General features: G+C 39.2%; 1 protein-coding gene across 14 annotated transcripts in view; it reads left to right on the top strand.

The window, feature by feature from the left end:
* LOC134224647 (heterogeneous nuclear ribonucleoprotein R) overlaps positions 1-23,726 on the top strand; it is a 150,397-nt gene extending 126,671 nt beyond the window's left edge. For 7 of the 14 annotated variants that reach the window (XM_062704209.1, XM_062704200.1, XM_062704218.1 and 4 more), the window contains exons 12-13: positions 33-243; positions 18,089-18,249. In XM_062704209.1, the coding sequence (XP_062560193.1) occupies positions 33-243; positions 18,089-18,104 (227 nt within the window). In that variant the 3' untranslated portion in view covers positions 18,105-18,249. Of the gene's footprint in view, positions 1-32; positions 244-3,847; positions 4,355-18,088 lie in introns of those variants that run through there. The other 7 variants (XM_062704167.1, XM_062704184.1, XM_062704177.1 and 4 more) reach the window with 4 other exon arrangements.
* Positions 23,727-24,120: the final 394 nt, after the last annotated feature.

The raw sequence follows: 24,120 nt of genomic DNA on the forward strand, positions 1-24,120 counted from the left end.
ATTTATTGAATCGACCCCGATCGATCGAACAGGGGGTTGGTCATGGACGTGGAACCACGGCACGTGGCCGAATCGTTGGGCACCGTGGCAACAGCAACCACCCGGGGGTCCTGCTGGGTCGTCGAGTGGGCACCGCGGGGGCTCCGGTACCAGTCGGGGCGGCGGTGGTGGTCCGTGGGGTGGGTCTAACTCGTCTCAACGGTCGTGTTATCCAGCGCGTCACAACGCTACCAAATATACCAGGTGAGGACGGCCAGCTTTGATTTCTCTATTTTACTTTTTTTTTGTTTTTCTCTGATAATTTTATTATTTAAAAACAAATAATCTGATAATTTTATTATTTGAACAAAAAAAATCGAGAAGAAAACCAGCTGAGTGATACAAGAAAAATAAGTTAAAAGAAATAAAAATTTGAACAAAGCATCAAAAGGGAGAAAGCAAAAGAGTCAATATTAGGAAACTATCGTGGATGAGATGTATTTTGTAGAAGTTACATTGTTAGCAATCTGTTGTTATTTGTACAAGACAAGGAGGATCGTATTGGTGCAGTAGTAGGAACACAAGAGATATCAAGCATAATTTTTCATAACGACGTATGTAACAAAAGTAAACAAAACGGGGTTTTTAATACAACGTGACAATCACACGCGGCTTTATATAATACGCATCGATTTTACTGATTTCAGATCTTGAAATTCTTTAATTTAATCTTTTTGCGAATCGACGTATGTAAAAATTTCTATTTTTGAAGTCTCACTGTTACATACGTCGCTTTAACATATGGGAACTAAGAGCGACCTATGTAACAAAAAAATCAAAACAAAACAAAACTGCAGTTGCGTCAATCGTGCACTATGGAAAACCGACCAATGTACACCGACGTACGTGTAGCATACCGGTGTATGTATAATTTTATCGTTTTTCACAATGAACTTGAATGAACTGAGCTTTACTGTGAAGCACGCTTATTACGTGTCTTGTAATGATGCATGCCAGTGGAAAAAAGTATTGAAAAAAGATTTAGTTTTAAAACAGTTTTAGAAAAAGTTTTGCCAACTTTCAGCAAAGGATTTCTCGAATCCTCATATTTGTTACATACGTCGTTATGAAAAATTATGCTTGATATGTAGTTGATAGGGAGCAGCTGAACCTCTCGAATGGAATGGAACAGAAGAGGCAGGACAATGATACGATCAATGCAAGTTGTGCTGGTGATCGTGGTCTTGTTAATTGTTTATTTTTTTTTGTTTTGGTGCTTCGGGTATCCGAAGTGAGAGTTCGCGCAAATGCGCTCACTGGATCTGACCGATACGACCGTAATGAGGCGGTAATGGCAAAGCTGTGTTTGCCAATCCTCACTCCAGCACTCTTGAGCAATCTTATTTCTAAAGCACATCGTTTATATTTTACTATTTGTACGTTTATTTACTCTAACACTAGCCAATAGATGGAAACACATTTGTAAACCTGATATATCATCATTGTACACATTATTTTGCATTGTATAACTGAAAAAAAAACACAAAAAATCGCAAGGAAAAGAGAATAACACAATGTAGATTATACTTAAGTTTACGCGTAGTTCATAAGGTGTTACGCATACACACAAATCAGTAGTCCAAGTAGCGTAATTGTTTATTTTCATGTGTCAAGACCCATGCTAAGCTGTTAACGTGACAATAAACAACTAAAGCAATGAACAATGTGAAAAAAATATTTTAACGATGAATCGATTAGTATTTAAATAAAAAATACCAACATCTCTTTTTACCGCTGAATCGAGAACAAATCGTTGAGAAGAACTGAAAATTGAGAAGATATGAGTTAAGTCTGTTTTCGCCAGTTTTTTTCTGTTGCAGTTTTCACTTTCTTCGTTTTTGTTGAACTTTTCCTAGTTTTCTTGTTATTAAATTAATACTACCGACTAAATTCTAGCGTAAGATCTCCTGTCCTGCCTTGTTGTATTTCTTTTTTAGTTCTAGTGAATAATCCTTGAGCATCAATCCACCGAAACCGCTCGCTTTTCCCAGTGCTTATTCAATGAATTCTAGTCTAACAAAAAGAAACATTTTCCAAATTATCATCATTGAGGCGTAACTTGACACGGAACCATCCCGACTAACTACTAAATCATATGCTCATTTGTTCCATTCCCAATGCACTCAAATACACCCTCTTATAATCATGCCCACAGAGACGCATTTGTCGTACGGTGATAGCAGATCCCGCACCGCCATTTTCTGCTTGCCTCCATTTTGTGTTTACAAACTTCTACCGAACAAATGTGAAAACATTCACCACCAAAACACTTGTCCCATGCACTACCCAGATCGACCTACAGAATAGAACCATACCAGTTAAACTATCCCGTTGCCGGGACTCCTGACGCGACACCACCGGAAATATCTATCATTCAGCAGCGGACCAATTCCATAAAAGTAATAAACAACAACCAAATCAGTCAATTGAAAAAATCGTACCCACAGTGTTCTGATTCTGTCCGACCATAAAAAAGGGAAGTTGACCAAGTTATCAGTTTTGGCCCACAATACAAAAATACTAATCGATTCGTTTGCGAAGGTTTTGTTAGGGGTAAAGTGACCTTTAGCAATTAGTAAGAATCAATTCGACAACAAACAAAATCGAAATGCCTTATCAATGAAGCGTAGTAGACATTAGGAATGATCTAACGAAGCTAAATGTTTTATATAGTTACGATTATGGTAGTGAGATAGAACATTCGATTAAGTAACCCCTCTGCCTCCCTCTAATCTATTGTGTTCCCAATTATCTAATACAGCAAAGGAATCATATGCACACACTTTGCAAAACTTAGGCTAGGAAGAGATATAAAATAAAGATGAATAATAAAGAAAATGAAAATAAATAGTTCTTTTGTGCGACTGTGCATCAACCGAGAATAATTTACATTATTTTATTCGATTTGACAATTTTCAAAGTAAACCGCAGACACCCCACAGACAGTGAATCAAAATATATAAAAATGTTTGTTCCAAATTTGACGCAACTTTTATTTATTTGGCATTATGCAATGGATGATGATCGTCAGAAAGAAAGTATAATTTTATTTTCACTCTGGATTTGGATGCAGTACTCTCAATGTCGAACCCAGTTGGAGTTGTTTTGTCCGGTCTATTTTGTTTTCGTTTAGTATGATTTCTTTCAGTTTATTTTTTATTATTATTTTAAGTAGACTCAATTGGCCACACCCTATACTTTCCTGTTAACCCTGTAATGGTATCAGCGTAAATGAAAAAAAAAGCAATAGCAACTTTCACCGAGTATTTCATGTACACGATCCACCCCCTCTTTTCAGGTAAGTGCCTCAAAATTTTCTTGTCCAGTTTACTATAGTTTTATGTTTACATTTATACCGGAGTCACGCCACCGATTGTGTTTGCCTTAAACGTTCACTCTGATTGTTGTTTACCGTTGAATTAGGAACAGTAGTTGAAGTGTCTTTTCCGTTTTGCCGTAGTAGTAATTGATTGTTCTCTAGCTTTTCGTATTTAACTGTATCCAATTCTCTTTGTGGAAATAAAATATTTTCTTTTTAGTTTGTTTCGAAATAGAGAACAACGATCGTTAAGACTACTTACTGAAAAGCGCCATTTTTGAAATAAAAAAATACAATTGCTTGAATGACGCTTTTCTTACGGGTCAAAGAACTGAAATCGAGAATCGTTCAAATTTGCACATATATAAAAATTACAGATGTTACACTATTCCGCATGTTTCGGCAAGTGTCCAGCGCATTATTTTCATTTTCTTTTATTTTTTCCGATTATCAACGTTCCCATTTTCCGATATTTTACATGGCCTGAAGAAAAAATCAAGTTCCAATCGTACAACGGTGACGGCCCGGATAGGCATGGCTACTCATCGATTCACTACCGTGAGAGTTACGACGACAACAATGATTGATCAAGAACGTACCATTTTCCACACATTCCGTGATGCTGCCGCCGAAAGCTGCCAGAGAAGTCTCTCGCGGTGCAGGAGAAGAAGCTTTAGAGAGAATTAACATAGACACACTCTTTTGTTTTCGAATTTATCACCTCATCAAGATTGATTAATTTACTGTTTCGGTTTTGTTTGGTTTAATTTTTGTATTTTCCACTCTAAGAAAGATTTCATAAAATGAGAGGACCAGAAGGATGTTTGTCCTTAAAATTTGCAAGAATTAGAGAAATTCAATGTTGAATATTGTGAGCAGGGTAGGGATTGAAATAGGTTCTTGTGATCCAGAGGAAAACATAGGAATTGAAAGCTAGATGATAACTTTATACTTTACTAGGTTACTAAATTATATTATATTAACAATTGAAGCCTATCTCTGCTCTTTTTAATTTCTGCCTCAGGTCCAAAAATTTCAAATCCGTAAACAAAACATAATAATTTCCCAGAAAAAAAAACATGAAGAAAGCATCGTTATCCGAAATTTTAATTGTTACTCAATTAACAGGGGAAATTTACTTTACATAATTCATATTGTTATTTATTTTATCAACTATATTCTCAATAATCATTTTCAATATCGCAAAAACAAATAGGTCATCAATATGTTAACATATCTTCGTACTGTTGAAAAATAAAACTCTTCACGCATTGCAGCGAAATTGCAATAAAAAACGGAGAAATTTTATTTGACAGATAGTTCGTACATTTTTTGTCAAATTCAGACGGATGAATCCTTGCAAGTTTAAGGTCACTCCTGACAGAATCCCAGTTTCAAAGTGCTCGCGCTTTCGGGGGCACACCACTCGATACGGAAGCAACGCACAACTGTCATTATTATTTTTTCACGCTTGCTTCGACGCAGCAAAGCTGAATCAACAAAAATGGCAGTTGTCCACCGCCTCCGTATCGAGTGGTGTGCCCCCGAAAACGCGAGCACTTTGAAACTTGGATTCTGTCAGGAATGACCTTAAAAAGACAGGATCATCGGCGTCGGCCAGAGGTCGTACAGACTGAACACTTAACATCCTGCAAACTACATGTTTACTTACGTGCTCTTGTTTTTTGTTTGCCGTGAGTTAGAAGTTTCACCCAAAACAGCACCTGTCTCTGGTATTACAGTCGATTCTCTACAACTCGATATTGATGGGATTATCGAGATATGGAGAAATCGCAAAATGGAAAAGGAATGAACTGAGAGCTAGATATAAAAATTATCGTTGCTTTGAAAACGACAACAAAACAAATGTCATTTTCAGTTTTGATGTTTCTGATATTGAAAAATGATTTTTTTTTAGTTTTTCATATAAGGGAAAGTTTTTCAGATAATAATAGGTTGGAACAAGTTAACCCCTTTTTTCTGTTGGCAATCCACTAGCATCAGACATGAACATAGAGAATCTTGTGTCAGAATTTCAAGACACTTATAATCAGTAAACCCCTGCCAATAATAGAAGAAACCCTGCTGAGGCCGTGAATTCTCGGGTACTTATTCAAAAGGACGTATGTGATTTTAAAAACAAAGATTCAAACGTCGTATTCAAATTAAATCATGAAAAAAATGTTACTTAGGTCTTTTGAAAAGTTAAGCGAGATTTGTCCAATCTACTGGCACTCCCACGCAAACCAACGCCACCAACAGGTAGCCAAAGGCATCCCCTACCTGTATGTGCTGATGGTTTGCGTGGGAGTGCTATCAGATTGGACGAATCGACGTTTAAATCTTTGTTTACAAAATCACATACGTCCTTTTGAATAAGTACCCGAGAATTATCTTATTTTCTTTATAGAAGTAATGAATTTTTCAAAATGCTTATTTCTCTAATGTTTGCGGTAACGAAAACGCTTTTACTGTTGAATCGATACTCAGTGGGTAAGTAAGCGGAAAAGGATTCCTATCAACGAATATTATTCCTTTGTCCCATAGGCTGTACAGTTTTGGGGTCGCTCACGAGCATTTCCTAAGGTTCGGGCGTTAATGTGTTAATTTCAGGGTTCGTAATGCTCACTCAATCTGAGGAGCACAGGATTTTCGGGGAGAAATGACTTTCCGGGAAAGCAAAACAGCCTAGAGAGCGATAACCGTTTTTCGCTCACTTCGATTGCCACCAAACGTTGCTTAGCTTTTTTCGTTCATATTCGAGTCTTTTCGTGGTATCATCAATGCAAATGGTATTAGCACAGACAAACAGACGTAACACTGAGGAAATTCCCATCGACCATGAGCTCAACGGTCGTTTTAAATTCTACTACTTGCGAGTTTCACATCCAGGGGCGCGCGCATCGTATACCCTTATATTTGACACCTGACACTAGCGCCTTCTGTTGACATTGTCGTACTAAACTTTGTTTCGCACAACATGCACGTTAGGTGGTGGTAAAATAGCTGGTCGATGGATTTTAAAACAATTTTTTCTAGCTGTTACGTCTGTTTGTCTGTGGTATTAGCTTATGTGGGACAAATAATTAAATGCTTTCATACAGATAGGTGGCTAGAGTAAGCTCATCCCTACGGCTATTATTGTTACGGGTTTGAATCCCGGCCCGGCCATACAATTTTGTAACTGTTCTGGGATGATTCTCGCGAAAAGTCAGTGAGCGGTAAAAGTGATGAAACGAAAAAGGATTTTCTTCTAATAGGCAAGATTATCGTTTATCTTCCAATTCTTATTCTAGCCAAAAGATGATCCTCAACACAAACAACGAAAAAAGATTCTCCCGTGGCCCGAAAAACGCTTGCTTTGGTCTGAAACGATTGAAACGAAAAGCCGATTCCCTTGTAAATTTAAATCCAACAAATAGTGCTGGAGAGTGCTTATTTCCTCCACTATTAAATCCTGCCACGCGTCTCCATCATTAAAATAGGTGTGCATTTTTACAAATTACTTTCAAAATTATGTCATATGAAAAGATAGCAGCAATTGCATACAGGATTCATAAAAAGGATTATTTAAAAGGAATTTGAAACTAACCGACTTGCAAGATTATATAATCATTCAATTATTTTGTGCCTTGAAAAAAAAAGAAAAAAGGAAAAGAAAAAGGCAGTTTTTTGGAATAGGTAGTTGGTAAATTGTAAGAGTTGGTTAGTTGTGAAAAAATTCAGAACGATCGTATCTAAACATAATTTAAATTTAACAAAAAAAGTAGGGAGCCCGAGCAAGGTCTTTAGGTCAATCTTCTTTAGATAAATTTGAACATTAAATATTTTACTGAAAATCATGTCACACGATAAAAAGGCTTAAAAATCATGAAAATCTTATCGCGCCTTTAACGATGTCTTGCACTGTTCAATCAAAGTTAATTGTCTATTTTCCGGGTATTAAACCACCCGACTTGGACATTAATTTACAATTCTCAGAAAACTCAGATGTGAATATGTACATTATGCGAAAGATTTTGATGGGACTCGAACCCACGACCCTCAACATGCTACACTGGTTCTTTACACATGTGGAAGTGTTGGCTTTACAAATGGATTGTGAGGGAGTGCGTCTAATTTAAAGAAACTCTAATCTAAAGAAACTTCGACACGAACCTCCATGCTAGAGAAATCTCTTCAGAGGTGGGAAGTTCGTCTCTTGCAGTATGGGCAACAAAAGGTTGCCCTCAAGGAGGGGTCCTCTCATCACTTATGTGGTCCTTAGTTGTAGACGATCTTCTAGGAAGCTTAGAAGAAAACGGTTTCGAGGTTGTAGGCTTTGCTGATGATATTGTCATCATAGTGAGGGGGAAATTTGACAAAATCATTTCAGAGAGAATGCAATAGGCCTTAGTATTAATCTGTTAAAAATTGTAATTGTGCCATTCACTAGAAAGAGGGAATTTAATCTAAAAGCTCTAACCCTTGGTGGACTAGAAATTCAGCTTAGTGAACAGGTCAAATACTTGGGAGTCATTCTAGATTCTAAACTGAACTGGAATGCTCATATTGAGTGTGCGTTCGGAAAGGCAACATTTGGAAGAAAATGGGGCTTGAGAATAACTAAATGGAAATCTATACTTACATTATTCGTCCAAAACTGACATATGCTGCTCTTGTATGGTGGCCAAAAACAAAAGAGGCTACTTCACAGAAAATGCTGACAAAACTACAAAGGTTGGTGTCCATTGCTATAACGGGAGCAATGCGTAGCACTTCTTCAAAATCGTTAGATGCAATTCTAAATCTGCTACCTTTGCATGAATTTGTGCAGTTAGAAGCGTAAAAGAATAGCAAAAAGTTCTATCGTTTGAAGTTATTCAAGTTAGGAGACTTAGCTGGCCACTTGAATATTTCACAAAATTTTCAATATGGGCCAGTGATGAATATGAATGGAGACTGGATGAAACCAGTGGAGAACTATGACATTCCTTATAACATATATGAACCATCACGTATGGTTTGGGATGTCGGAGGTTCCACTGTTCGGGACGGTTACATAAAATTATATACAGATGTCTAACAAAATGGAACAAAAACGGGAGCAGGAATCTTCGGCCCTGGGATAGCGATCTCAGTGGCAATGGGAAACTATCCAACGGTGTTCCAAGCGGATATTTTTGCTATAGAGAGGAAATATAGATATGCAAACATTTGTATTTTTACTGACAGCCAAGCGGCACTCAAAGCATTGAGTAGCTTTAAACGTACGTCAAAACTGTACGTCAAAGGTGTGCCAAGAGAACTCCGTAAATCTGTACTGGGTTCCAGGACACTGTGGTAAGGTAATGAAAAGGCAGACGAGCTTGCAAAACGAGGTTTTTGACCCAGAATTCTTTTGCGGTATATCATACTATACCATAAAAATGGAATTGAAATCCTGGGAAGCACAAAGGTTGATGACCAACTGGTTGGTTGCCGAAAAGTATGCTCACTCAAAGATATTTATAATTCCCAATGTTTCAGTAACCGAAAGCTCAGCAAGAGAGCTCTTTGCACCTGCTAGATTCAGAATGATATCCGTCGTTTCTGTAACATCTGTAACGTGAAACCTCGGAACATCTGCTTTGCAGTTGTGATGCATTGTACAAGGGTAGATCTAAATTTCTAAATAGTGGCTTTATGCAACCAGGAGATATTTGGACTGCAAATCCTGGAAAGGTAGTGGGTTTTATCAACTCAATTGTGCCGGACTGGGAAAAGACGCGTCTTAGGTTGTTTACTTGACAAATGGTGATCAACCTACAAGATGCGAATCAAACATACCTAGTAAGCAGAAGTATACCACAAAAGTTCAACTCAATGGACGCAGTGGTTCTACGACCGAAAAAAATAGCGTCTAATTTGGGAATCTCGGGCTCATTCAGTAGCCACTTAGTTGTGAAGGCCGACGGAGGTCCTTCGTAGCTTAGTTGGTTTAAAGTAGAGATGGACGTTCAGATCCGGAACCGTTAAAATGATCCGGATCTTGGTGTGAGTAAACGATTCGTTGATCATTTAGTTGAAGACCCGGTTCACCAGATCACCAAATTATCTGATCATTTGTACAATGGCAAAATGAAAAGTTTATCGTGGGCACTCTAAATATGTTATAGATGGTTGTAAATGAGAAGAGAGAAATTATTGTATGCAAGGGTCAAAAGTGTGAGCCTGATAGATAAACGTTTCACCATTTTACATTATATTTACGCTTTAGCCCAAAGATGAGATCCGGTTAGAAGATCCAGATTCATTCATTTATTTAGTCTACATCTAAACAGATAACACAATCAACAATTTGACGCCACAATACACGGTTCGAGGCCGCATCTCTCCATCCTCGAATAAGCCCCACGCTCGCCAAGTCGTTTTGCACCTGGTCTGCCCATCTCGCTCGCTGCGCTCCACGTCGTCTCGTACCTGCCGGATCGGGAGCAAACACCATCTTTGCAGGGTTGCTGTCCGGCATTCTTGCAACATGTCCTACCCATCGTACCCTTCCGGCTTTAGCTACCTTCTGAATACTGGGTTCGCCGTAGAGCTGGGCGAGCTCGTGGTTCATTCTTCGCCGCCACACACCGTCTTCTTGCACACCGCCAAAGATGGTCCTAAGCACCCGTCTCTCGAATACTCCGAGTGCTTGCAAGTCCTCCTCGAGCATTGTCCATGTTTCATGTCCGTAGAGGACAACCGGTCTTATTAGCGTCTTGTACATGACACATTTGGTGCGGTGGCGAATCTTTTTCGACCGCAGTTTCTTCTGGAGCCCGTAGTAGGCCCGACTTCCACAGATGATGCGCCTTCGTATTTCACGACTAACGTTGTTGTCAGCCGTTAGCAAGGATCCGAGGTAGACGAATTCCTCGACCACCTCGAAGGTATCCCCGTCTATCGTAACACTGCTTCCCAGGCGGGCCCTGTCGCGCTCGGTTCCGCCCACAAGCATGTACTTTGTCTTTGACGCATTCACCACCAGTCCAACTTTTGTTGCTTCACGTTTCAGGCGGGTGTACAGTTCTGCCACCTTTGCAAATGTTCGGCCGACAATGTCCATGTCATCCGCGAAGCAAATAAATTGACTTGATCTGTTGAAAATCGTACCCCGGCTGTTACACCCGGCTCTCCGCATGACACCTTCTTGCACAATGTTGAACAACAGGCACGAAAGTCCATCACATTGTCTTAGTCCCCGGCGCGATTCGAACGAACTGGAGTGTTCGCCCGAAATCTTCACACAGTTTTGCACACCATCCACCGTTGCTTTGATCAGTCTGGTAAGCTTCCCAGGGAAGCTGTTCTCGTCCATAATTTTCCATAGCTCTACGCACTCTATACTGTCGTATGCCGCCTTGAAATCAACGAACAGATGGTGCTTTGAGACTTTTGATATTCACGGCATTTTTGAAGGATTTGCTGTACAGTAAAAATCTGGTCCGTTGTCAAGCGGCCGTCAACGAAGCCAGCTTGAGAACTTCCCACGGACTCATTCACTAATGGCGACAGACGTCGGAAGATGATCTGGGAATCACTTTGTAGGCGGCATTAAGGATGGTGATCGCTCGAAAGTTTTCACACTCCAGCTTGTCGCCTTTCTTGTAGATGGGGCATATAACCCCTTCCTTCCACTCCTTCGGTAGCTGTTCAGTTTCCCAGATTCTGACTATCAATTTGTGCAGGCAAGCTTTTCCGGGGCCATCTTGATGAGCTCAGCTCCGATACCATCATTACCAGCTGCTTTTTTGGTCTTTAGCTGTTGGATGGCATCCTTAACTTTCCTCAAGGTGGGGGCTGGTTGGCTTCCATCGTCCGCTGAACTGACGTAGTCATCTCCTCCGCTGCCTTGACTTTCACTGCCTGTACTCTCAGCGCCATTCAAATGTTCCTCTTAGTGCTGCTTCCACCTTTCGATCACCACACGTTCGTCCGTCAAGATGCTCCCATCCTTATCCCGGCACATTTCGGCTCGAAGCCTTTGCGGGATGCGTTGAGATTCTGATAGTGTGTGTTTCTTGAGAACGGCACAGCTGTTCCATCTCCTCGCACTCCGCTTCTTCCAGGCGGCGTTTCTTCTCCTGAAAAAGGCGGATCAGCTGTCTCCGCTTCCGTCTATAACGTTCCAGGTTCTGCCGGGTACCTTGCTGCAGCGTGACCGCCCGCGCTGCATCCATCTCCTCCAGAATCTGTCTGTACTCTTCGTCGAACCAATCGTCCCGTCGACTTCGTCCCATATACCCGACGTTGTTCTCCGCTGCATCGTTAATGGCTGCTTTAACTGTATTCCAGCAGTCCTCAAGAGAGGCACCATCGAGCTCACCCTCTTTCGGCAACGCTGCCTCGAGATGCTGCGCGTATGCAGTGGCGACATCAGGTTGCTTCAGTCGCTCTAGGTCGTACCGCGGCGGTCGTCGGTACCGAACATTGTTGATGACGGATAGTTTTGGGCGCAGTTTCACCATCACCAGATAGTGGCCAGAGTCGATGTTAGCGCCACGATATGTCCTGACGTCAATAATGTCGGAGTCGATAATGGTCGATTTGTGATTCTGTCTGCACAGGTGATCTCCAGGTGTACCGATACGTGAGGCTATGTTGGAAGTAGGTACTGCGAATGGCCATATTCTTGGAGGCGGCGAACTCAATTAGTCATAGGCCGTTTTCGTTCGTCAGCCGGTGAGTGCTGAACTTCCCAATAGTCGGTCTAAACTCCTCATCCTCCTCCTCCTGAGCGTTCAAATCTCCGATGATGATTTTTACGTTTTGGCTTGGGCAGCTGTCGTACTCACGTTCCAGCTGCGCGTAGAATGCATCCTTATCATCATCAGTGCTTCCGGAGTGTGGGCTATGGACGTTGATTATGCTGAAGTTGAAGAACCGGCCTTTGATCTTCAACCTGCACATTCTTTCATTGATCGGCCACCACCCGATCACGCGCCTTTGCATATCGCCCATCACTATGAAAGCTGTTCCCAGCCCGTGTGTGTTGCCACAGCTCTGGTAGATGGTATGATTACCTCTAAACGTTCGCACCATTGATCCCTTCCAACAAACCTCCTGCAGCGCTACGATGCCGAATACACGGTCCTTTAGCACATCGGCGAGTATGCGTGTGCTCCCGATGAAGTTGAGAGATTTGCAGTTCCACGAACCGAGTTTCCAATCGCTAGTCCCTTTTCGTCGCGGTGGTCTTCGCCGATGGTTCCGGTCCGTACTCTCTTGTTGACTATTCGTTGCGTATGTTTTTTTAAAGACTGGCTTGCAGGGCCTGACACCAAACCCCCTAAATTTCCGGAGGAACATTCCTCCATGGTGCACAGTTTCACTTAGAGTCCCTCGCTGGCATTCGGACGATGATCAGCCGCCCCTAACATGGAGAACAGACGCTGTTGTGAGCCGATCCTGACATGGCGAACAGACGCTCAATAAGATTTGCACCTCCGGAGAGGAGCAAACCCCCCCTTCCCTGACAGCATACGACCAAAGTTCCCACAGGGGTTGGTTACCCGATCTTCCCTAAGGTTGCTCGTATCCCGGCCAGCACCACGGGGAGGTAGGGATAGGAGTTGCTGGGTAGGAGGTTAAGGACCGCGAGATTGGGTCTATTTTATTCCTTCAGGTACGCGAAGTACCAATGGTACGCTTTACCCAGCATTTGCCGTGCCAAAATACATCATATATACGCTAATTACGATGGACCAAGCGTCTCCACATGCATCCTCATCCTGTCTATACCAGAAAGTGACTAGCCGCCGCGTGATACGTTGTTCCCTAAGAGCTTCATATATTATTTGGTCTGGTTGCAGAAGGATTTGTTTTTTTCGATCCGTCCTATTTTTACCTCTGGTCATAGTTACTCACGCCGCCATTACCGAGTGCAAAATACTGGGTATATACTTAGGGTAAGACCACATCTTCTTCTTCTTTTTATTGGCATTACATCCCCACACTGGGACAGATCCGCCTCGCAGCTTAGTGTTCATTAAGCACTTCCACAGTTATTAACTGCGAGGTTTCTAAGCCAGGTTACCATTTTTGCATTCGTATATCATGAGGCTAACACGATGATACTTTTATGCCCAGGGAAGTCGAGACAATTTCCAATCCAAAAATTGCCTTGACCGGCACCGGGAATCGAACCCTGCCACCCTCAGCATGGTCTTGCTTTGTAGCCACGCGTCTTACCGCACGGCTAAGGAGGGCCCACATAAGAGGGTAAGAGCACATAAGACTGTATAATGCGCCCCACCTGGCCAAAACGACCCCCTTTGATTTCTAGAAAACTATAACTAACTAAGGGTAAAAATCAGTTGGTACCTTTAAATATTTGTAAAACCATCATTCTATGTGAATGTGAAAGTATTTTTGTATTACATAATAAAAATACAAAATAAGTTACAGTTTTGATGTAACTTTTAATGCTTGTTTGCTCAACATTCTGGAGCGACGCTAGCATACTGTCCGCAAAACTTGCACTGGAACACCCAGTTGGGCAACAAAATAACTCAGTGTTTGATATGATATAAAATTGCTTCCATCTTCAAAAATGTAACGTTTTTCGAAAGTATGTTTTACTGGTCAAAACATCCCAATGTAGGCAGGACGATATGCCTTTACCAACTAGACACAAGCGCAGCGAGCCTGCAGCTTTCAAATTATATGGAAAATATTGAAATGTAATTCGCACCTGCTTAAATTTACTTATGTTGGTTTATTAAGGTCAAGCACATAAGGATTTGTAACTTTTTAACTATGGGATAGATAAAATACTAATGAAGGGCTATGAAACGTCTTTGGTTACGGTGGGGCGTATTACCCAGGCACTTTTTGAAATCCATTTTTTCACGACTTTTTTAAAAAAAGCCTTCTTACGTATTCTCAGTGATATTTTTATATGACTACTCGCAGACAAACCAGACAGACAGACCAAATAACAGAAAGTTTGCATAAATTGCGTTGAAAAGTAAAAAGTTGTCATAGGTATTGTCTTATTATTATACTCTCTATTTTTTCAAATCTTTTATCTCAAAAAGCTGTTTCAGTTCCAACTGCTTGAAAGATTGGTCACATGACTATCTTACCCTTATATAAAAATAAGTTGAGGAAACCTTTATAGCCATTTAACTTACAAACGGGTTAGCTGATTTGCAAGACTTTCTCACTAATCGGATTCTTCGTGCTACTGATAAAAAGTTGATGAACATATCGCAAAGTTTAACAGCAAAGCCGTAAAACGCAGGGTAAGGTATGTTCGTTACGTTCGTTGAAACTTTCCCAAGGACATCGCCAAATCGCGGTGTCTATATGGGAGAATATTATTTCATAAAAATCAGTTTCTCTGGAATAGCCGCCACGCAAAAGTGTATAGTCTCCACTTTTATGTCGTGGGTGAACTAAAATGTTCTATCGGAGATCTAAACCATTTTTTATTTTTTCGGTATTTTTAGTGCAAACTCCATATTTAACTTATTCACCACCGAACTCAACTTCACCAAAAGTATATGGAAAAATGACCCCTGATAGAACATTTTATAATTGCACCTATGTGAAAGAGGAAAGCCTATATTATCGTGTAGTGGGTGTTTTAAGAGATATTGATTTCCTGAAAATAAGTCTCTTATGACAAAAGCACCATGAAATGTTTTGAAAAAAAGGTCCATTTATGGGTGTCTTAAGTATTCTGCCCATGCATCCATAGTTGACGTATCAACCATCTGAAATTTCAGCGAATTTGATTTATTACGCGTTTACTGAAGTAAATCGACCGCTGCAGCATCGATACGTTGCTTGTTACAAACCTCATTTAAGTGCTCAGGGACCGTACACATATTACGTAAGCATTTATGGGGAGAGGGGGGTCGGTCAATATCTTACGCTCCATATAAATAAAAAATCATTTGTATGAAAAAAATCTTACATGGGGAGAGGGGGGGTCGAAAAACTCAGAAAAAATGCTTACGTAATAAGTGTATGACCCCTTATGGGTTGAAATGTTTTAAATGTGTGATGTTTGTCCCTAAATTATTCGAAATACGTGCGAAAGTGCAGTGGTTGTTACGTCAACTATGAAATCATGGGCAGTGTTGAAACAGTCGTTAAGTGTTAAACATGTCTAGGAGTTAGGAGCCCTGCATATTGGATACTTACACACACGACGCGATTCTACCGCTTGGCGAATGCGATTCTGTCGCCGCTGGTATGGAAGTGTAAATAGAACTAAACGATAGAATAGCGGCGACTAGTTGTCGCCGTCGCGGCGATGGAATCGTTTAGGTCCGGGGAGTCTTTAAGCGTGGCACAATGACCGTATTCCGATGGAGACGCATAGTCATCAGTATAACACGCTCCGACATGTTGTACAACTTTGACTCCGCCCCCAGGAACTTTGGTTCAGTCGGAGTGAAGTCGGACCGTCTGTGGGCAAGTTGTACTGTCCAACGGTCGTACAACTTGCCCACAGACGGTCCGACCGAACCAAATTTCTTGGGGGCGGAGTCAAAGTTGTACAACATGTCGAAGCGTGTATGGGGCCCCTTATAGCGTTTGCATGCTTATGGTGCGACAAACGAATGAACCGAAAGCTGCGGCTGTTTTCCTTCTCACCGATGCTATACTTCCATGTGCGTAAACTGATGCCGATATTTTCAAGGCAGTCCTGGTTTTTCCGCATGATGGTTGAGATAATGGCAATTGAAATTTGAAACTTCACTTTTCATGCACAAATTGAAAAAAAATTGAATTCGATCATCTTGATATTTCTTTATGATTTTGATTGGCTTTTATACGAGCGATAAATTTGAATAAAACGCCAAGTACATGTTATTTTATTTTAATTTGATGTTACGCACTGCCGTGCTAAACATAGTTGTTCCATATCGTTCATATTCTCCATCCAGCTGATATTACGGTAGCGCAGCACACGAAATTATGTCTAGATGAGAACCCATTATACATAAACTATTATAGTTCCCCGGAAATGGTCCAGCCTCGCTGAGAACAATAGAACTAATAAACCATAGAGCACGATTGTCGCTGCAGTTCTCTTTGTTCTCGTTCCCAAACATGTTGAGTACATAACTGTCAAACGTACTGATTTTTCCTTCGTTGACGCCCTATCCTCGCCAGCAAAAGATGTTTCGCCAGTGACGACAGCGACAATCTTCCTCTATAGTATTCTCAGAACGCATGTGTTTTGCAATATGAGAAGAGGCCCCAAAATGCCCCTACAATGTACTACGCGTCTCCACACACAGTCCACTCCACAATGCCAATTCACCGACAGCAAACAGCCCTAGCAACACACATATGTTTCATTGCAGTTTATGTGACTTATGTACAATCAAAACAGGTCACATTGGAGTTGCTGAGACCAGATCGGACTAAACTGTGTTACTAAGGAGCCGTACCTATTGCTATTTATGGACGACAGATTCTTTCGAACACCACCAGCGACGGGGAAAACTTTTGTTTGCAACAGCAGCTTCGCTCTTCTGAAATGTTGGTGCCGATGGATATTAACAGAACGGGCTCGATGAGTAGAAGCCGGAAATCGCGTCAATTCAAAAAATCATTTTTTTTTATCCATTTTTTTTTTTGACAGGCTCAAGCGTGTATTATACCTAACGAAGCCGAGATTCTTTACGATATTTACACACTATATAACTATTATCAACAGTTATTTAAAGGAAAAGAACATAGACCAAGATACTCGTTGCCACTCAAGGTAAAACTGGGATGGGACCCAAACAAAGTGAATCTTGAATGATCTTTCGACCAAAACACGCTGCTGTTCTTTATGTTAGGAAGAAAGTAAGATGCGTGCCTAAGAGTCTAGTCTATGGACTGATCGTAAATCGTCCCCTAAGCGTATTTAATTGCTGCCAGCTCAGCAATATAAAGCAAACACGGTTCCTGAAGCTTTCGGAAGTTGGTTGAATAAACATTAAAAACACCGAAACCTAACGGATTCACTGGTTTCGGTGTTTTTAATGTTGCGAGAATCGTCAGTAAAGTATCTGTTGTTGCAATTCACGTTTCAGGAAAACCCTGATTAATCCACCTAATGATGCCTTTTTCGTGCATTATTCAAAAAAAATATTTTGGCCACAACTTTTGACCTCAACCTGACCAATTTTCAATAGGAAACAGTGGGATAGGATTCTGAATCAAATGCAACTAAATATCTAAAATTCAAAATATTCTGTTTTTCTATGGGTAGCTTTCTCTTTTAATTCAGAGTTTTACGTGATTTTACTTCGTTTTGTTCTTTATATTTCACGCCTATTGAGTTATACAAAAAAAATCTCGATTTTGACCATTTTGTCCTTCATAAATGATATAAAGTGTAATAAATATATTTGTCTCCAAGACATTATTCCGAATATCTTAAAAATGTGCGTTATATTATAGTATTGCAATTTATTTGAATCTTCCAAAACCGTATATTTTTCGTCTAGAGTTGAAGAATATTGTTAATTTTATTTAAAACTTAGCAAAACTAACATGATGAAAAATAGAAATGAAATCAGCAGAGATATGGCTTCAATATGAATTTAAGTATAGGCAATAATTAACCAACAGAATAAATTGTTTCTATTTCAATAACTCACAGTCTTTTCTTTATCTTTCTATCTTCCACTCTCATTACCCAAATGCGCTGTTCACCACTGGAAAAAATATCCGATCACGCTTTGTATGATTGTTTGCCCCAACCAGCAGCAGCAATCGGTAAACGTAAATTCGACGGAGGTCACCAAAATCAAGGGGATATTAAACGACGCTACGGAGCGGCTGCAGCAGCGGCATTAGGAAGTCTTGGTAATAACTGGGGCAGTCAACCATTGCCCCAGCAACCCCTCGGCACCAACGGCGGGGAGCAGTGGTACAATGACAGTACCTACCCAGTGTGGAGCTAAAGCAAAAACAACAGCTACAACGTCCGCAACTCGTATCAGAAACAATACTTACACACCAACTCACATCAAATGGAATATTTCGCTATCACACCCCTACACTCGAACACACATACACATACACAAGAGCACAGTGAAACGATACCAACGGATGGAGGTATTGACGGCGCAGTCATCATCGTTCATAGCGCTGCGACTACGATTTTAATTGAAAACATTAGTAAGATTATCAAAAACAAACAAACAAAAGAGCAAGTGAGCAATTACGTAGCGACTATTGGTTTATCAAAATTCACACAAAAAGGCGAATAGCTCTCACCAATACAATCGTAGATACACTCTTAATTGCAAACGTACTACTACTATACGATAAACAGTCTATTTTAATGATTGATAAAACACAATTAGATCGATAATTATACTGTATAGAAAGCAAAAAAAAGAAACAAAATATCTTTCGCTAATCATCATGAAAACAATAATAAGAAAACGGTAAAAAATGACTGAATTTTTCATAATTCTTAATATTTAAGATATAGAAATTTAAAACAAAATCAGCATGAAAAAAAAATGCGGAAATGTAATCAACACAGTTGTAGGATTTTAAAATTATTCAATCATTCGGAACTTTGAGATTATGAATCGTAAGTCAATATTCGGCCGGATTGATTTGAAATTCCATTTTAAGTTTCGGTTTGATGAGGAAACAAAAGCAAACAGATTTATTCGCACACACACACACGAACACACATACACAGACACACGTTGTGATCCACAAACACCGCCACTCAGCTGAGGTGGGGTTTATTAACAAACGTGATAAGTTTACTTTTGTCGGCGAAAGAAACGTAGGTTTCTTTCGGCGTTATTTCAAACACTATTACCAATACTTTCTAATTGCTTAAGAATGCCTAAGTCGTAATAAGAATTAATATAAACAGAAAAAAATCACGAAAAATCAAACTAAAAAAAACAATGAAATTTAGTTAGATTGCAAATACTACCGTGTTTCAAAAGTATGTCGAATATTTAAAAGAAAATAACAAAATTACAGGAAAAAAAAGGTAAAACCATTTCGGGAGTGATCGGTACCAGTTCGGACAAATACGTTTCGGAGAATCGGATGAAACTTTTATTTTGGTGACTCTTTGGCAAAGCAAAAGTGTAAATAAACTTTCGGAAAGTGCGAAATCGTGTATTTAGTAATAACATTTAAAAAAAACTAGAGAAAATAAATTTTGGAAAGTATCAAAAATATAAGCGAAAATAAAGGAAAAAAAATGAGAAACATGCTAGTGATTTATTTTGAATAAAAAGATTAACAAACGTCATTAAGAAGAAAAAAAACTCAATATGAAGAAATGTGATTATCTAAAGAAAAAAATTGTGTGTAAAGGAAAAAAACTTATAAAACTAGAAACTGTACGTTTTAGACTCTTCGGGTTGAAAAGAAAACGATCTATCAATTTGGCTTGACGGAACGCGAGAAGGAAAAATCGAAATTATTGGAAATCTGTTAGAAAGCGAAAATGTTACCGAAACAAAAAAGAAATAGATACGGCCAAAGTGATACGCGACAAAATTCAAAATTACCGCCGCGAAAAAAAAATCGGGAGTGATTAATCGAATGTTTAGGTCAAACCAGGAAGAACAAATGTGTGAAACACGAAAATAAAAAGTGAGAAATTTATTCATTTTAGGCGAAAAGAAGAACAGTTTAGGCAAGACATTATCTGGAAAAAAATCGGGGTCGATCGACATAGCTTTTGGAACGTGGAAAACAGAAGTAGAACAATCTGACTTAAGCTCTTTTGGTAGGGTATGGAAAACGATATTTGGCAACACTTGTCGCAATGACAACTGAGTGGGCGCTAGCGCTCAGGAGGCAACTTTGTGAAGCTTACCGCTGTCGTAGCGTCGTTCGTAACAAACTTTCAAGACGTTAACTTACTATGAATTATCTTTTATCTGAAATATCACAACACTGTAACACTGAATGCGAGAAATTTCACCCTTAGAAACGGTTCAATTCCTGAGGATAGGCAACAATTTGGTACTGGCACAGACAGATTCACGTTGCATTGGAATCGTAGTGGAGTATAAATGAATTTTTGTTTAGTTAACTTTGTTATTTGTTGATTTCATACACAATATTTCAAAGCGAATTAAGATGAAAAAAAAAACAAGCATAGAAGGATAGCAGAAATCGTTCAAAGCAAAAAAAAATCTTAGCACAGATTGTGATGTAAGCAAATGAAAACATTCGGAATCACGCAACCGACAGTGATAGCGCGGATAAAATATCAACGTTTCGACCCCACATTATCGTTTATCAACGTACGCACGCATCGCTGAACACGATTCTGAATGTTCAATGATGCCACGAAAAATGCCTTAAACGAAATTCACTCTCGACAGCAAAAACACACGCAAAGTGATCATACATACGACAACACACACACTAAAAGGAGCGGGAAAGTAGCGTCAAGCGGAAAAGCGAGAAAGAGAATGCACAGGAGAAGAGATACACAACAGAAGCATACAAGCAAAACAAAATGTGGGAGAAAAGACTGAACGAAAATTATTTCAAATTATTTAGATGGAACGAAAGCATGAGTATGAACAGAACGTTTCCGATCGAATAATGTAAAACAGTAATGGCGGCGCGAGGACCAGGCGTGCACGGACTGTGGCGCCCATTCGACCCGGAGGCTCCACTCTGGCGTATGGGGGGACAAGTAAGGCAAATCGGAAGGACAATACGCAGACTCGGCAAACCCCCTTTCAACTAGTGTGCTAGGAACGTTCGATTATTATTTGTTTACTGTCAAAATCACGATCGATATCTGTAAAAAGAAAAGCAAACGCTGAACGCGAAACAAAAGTAAAATTATGCAATATTCAATCATTATTTTTAATATTTTTGTGTATGATCTAAAAGAAAACTCAAGAAACAAAATATGTAACCGAGTAATACGATTGTAAAAGTGAAACGATAAATTTAGTTGTAAACAAGTTTTCCAGGTCGACAGAATCGGATCTAGATAGGTTTTGACCCACGTGCAAAACATAAGCTGTACGGTAGTAGGCCATGACCGCCGATGGTTGGCAAACCAGTGTTGCTAACTGCAATCCAATATCTTTTGTTTGCTATCTTTTTTTTTTGGTCTAAAAAATCGTTACCTTTTGTTTATCTATTTGTAGTTGTAATTTCCGTTAAATTTTTCCGTTACTTTTAGTCGTTACCGTTTTTAGCCATAACCTGTAATTTGTTTTTATTCATCGATGTTGGTTAAATATTTTTCTGTTGGTTCGGTTGGCAGCACCCGCAAGCTGCTTTTGGCGCGAATGGCATACTGTCAGGACAGAAAAAGGCGCGTTCGTTCGGCGGAAAAATAACCTAATTAAATAAATATTAACGTTTAGATGTTATTCTTAATTGTACGCAAGACACAGCCAACGGATGGAACACTAATTTGTAAAGAAGCGTATTGATAATGGAAAGAAAAGAAAATCAAACACTGACAGAACTAATCGACAAAAAAATAAATGGCAAAAACGTGAGAATCAGAGAAAACAAAAAAATATTTGTATAAAAATATATATTGAAAAGTTATTATGTTAATTATATATTTTTTATTTTATATTGTATTTTGATAACGTAAATTTTAATTATTTTAGATAAAATTTCCCTATTTTTAGTTCATACAAGAGAGAACGCGCACCCGATAAATAACCACAAAAATGTTTTCAGAAAAATGAAACTAGGAATCCCTTGAACGATTTCCCCCCTTCTACCGTTTAAAATGCATAACAAACAAACCCCTTTAAAATAATAAATTAATTTTAAATTATCCAAAAGCCTCCACACACTATTTTTTTTATTTAATGTTTACAAGGTTTAGTTTTAAAACGGTATGTCAACGTGAAGCTTAACCCACACAACCCATTCAAACAATTTCCATTTTTGATCGTCAATCTAGTTTAGTAAACGTGTTTCAAACAAAACAACTGCAAAACAAAACAGATGTGGAATCGCAAAAAAATAATATATTATTCACAGAATTTTAATCTTATACATAGTGACGCAGACTAGTTTTAATCCCCTTATCTACACAGAAGCAGCAAAAGAAAGCAAAACTAACATTTTCAAACAACACAAACAAAATAGATTAACAACAAAACAAACCCAGAGATACCGCAACGTCAGAACGTAAAATAAGTACGAAGATTATGACCCCTTGATTTGAATGAAAACAACAATGGTGACCTCGAATTAGAACGCCGTTTGTTAAAGTTTTCATCACACACTACTCAAATGAGCAAAAACTCAGAGCCACCCGAGGATAGACCACGCAAAATGGAGGAATGAATGTCACAAATAGGATGAACAAACCAACACCAACAACCGCAGAACAAGCAACAGCGCTAAAACACACCAAACAACAGTCAAAGCCAACTTTGTCCAGACGCCATTTTAGTTTCAGTTCACTCACACCCCCCTCATATACACACATACACCCGTCGCCATAGCATTCTCTTCCGCTCTTCGCGCTGATTTTGTCCACAGGCAAAGAAGTTTTTGTTCTATCCTCGCACATTCCCCGACATCTAAATTCGACATCCCCTCCCCACTCTCCTGTTAGATCCCTTATCACATATTTCCCAGTTTTGTTTTGTATTTTAGTTTGATGGTTCAACATAATTGACTTATCCCTTTCATATTTATTTCATGTTCTCAACAATAGCACTCTTCTTCACTACAAAGCAGAACCCTTCTTTCATTTCTATAGTTAACAAGAAGCCATTGAGAGATTTATTCCTTATAATTTTGTTATCGTTTCGCATTACATTACTCTTTGACAAATTTAATGTTTTCATTTTGGATCTGGTTGGCAAATTCAATTCAACATAATTACCACACACACACACAAACGCAGACATTTATTAACACAACCGCAGGATGTACGTAACCCGTAAGACCCAATGTAAAGAAGAAGTATAGCGTCATGGATTCAACATGGCAACAAACGAGCAAATTAGAATCTGTACTACTAACAACAAAGTATAACATCAAAAGAAATATTAACTGAATGAAAACTAAAGGAAACAACAATGCAAGCAGAGACGGAAGTGTCTTGTGGCATTCGGTACATAAATTCAAAACAGATACGAAATCCAAACCACAATCGCAAGATGCTCCCGTTTCTGACGATAGTCAGATATACAAACTTCCGGCAATTGATAACAACAACTCAGTAAACAAACAGCAAGTAAAAGAGAAGGATAGGACTCAACGCAAGCAGGAAAAAAACCCGAGAGAAGAGACAGAAAGAAGTGAATCATAAAACGAGAACAGACAAGTAACGAATAAATAAAGATAAACATCCTTTGTATCTTCTCTATATACGAAAGAAAAATAAATGAAAATAAATGTTGAACTGAATGGATCTCTACAGTTGTGAATGATATCTCAGCCTTGTCAAATTATTCTAATGTTAGAACCCTTGTGTAGGTTATCCTAACATACCTTTAATTATAATATCGACATAAAATCATTTGCCTATATACAACTTTGGTTCGAAATTCTCACTCTTATGGATTAAAATCTCCAGATTTCTTTTTTAAAGTATACACTTTTATAGATAAGTTTCACACTAGTGGAATTAAATAGAATAGTATTTCATCTAAAGAAATATCACAACAATTTTAAAACGAAACATTTGTAAAGATAAGGGTCAAGGTCAATCGTATGAACCAATTAAATTCGGAAAGCCAAACTGAACAGAAGTGTTCATCGCAATGTTATTTGTTGAAGTGTGACTGAGTGAGAAA

This window comes from Armigeres subalbatus, chromosome 1 (genome assembly GCF_024139115.2).
Source record: "Armigeres subalbatus isolate Guangzhou_Male chromosome 1, GZ_Asu_2, whole genome shotgun sequence".
In the NCBI taxonomy this organism is placed as follows: domain Eukaryota; kingdom Metazoa; phylum Arthropoda; class Insecta; order Diptera; family Culicidae; genus Armigeres; species Armigeres subalbatus.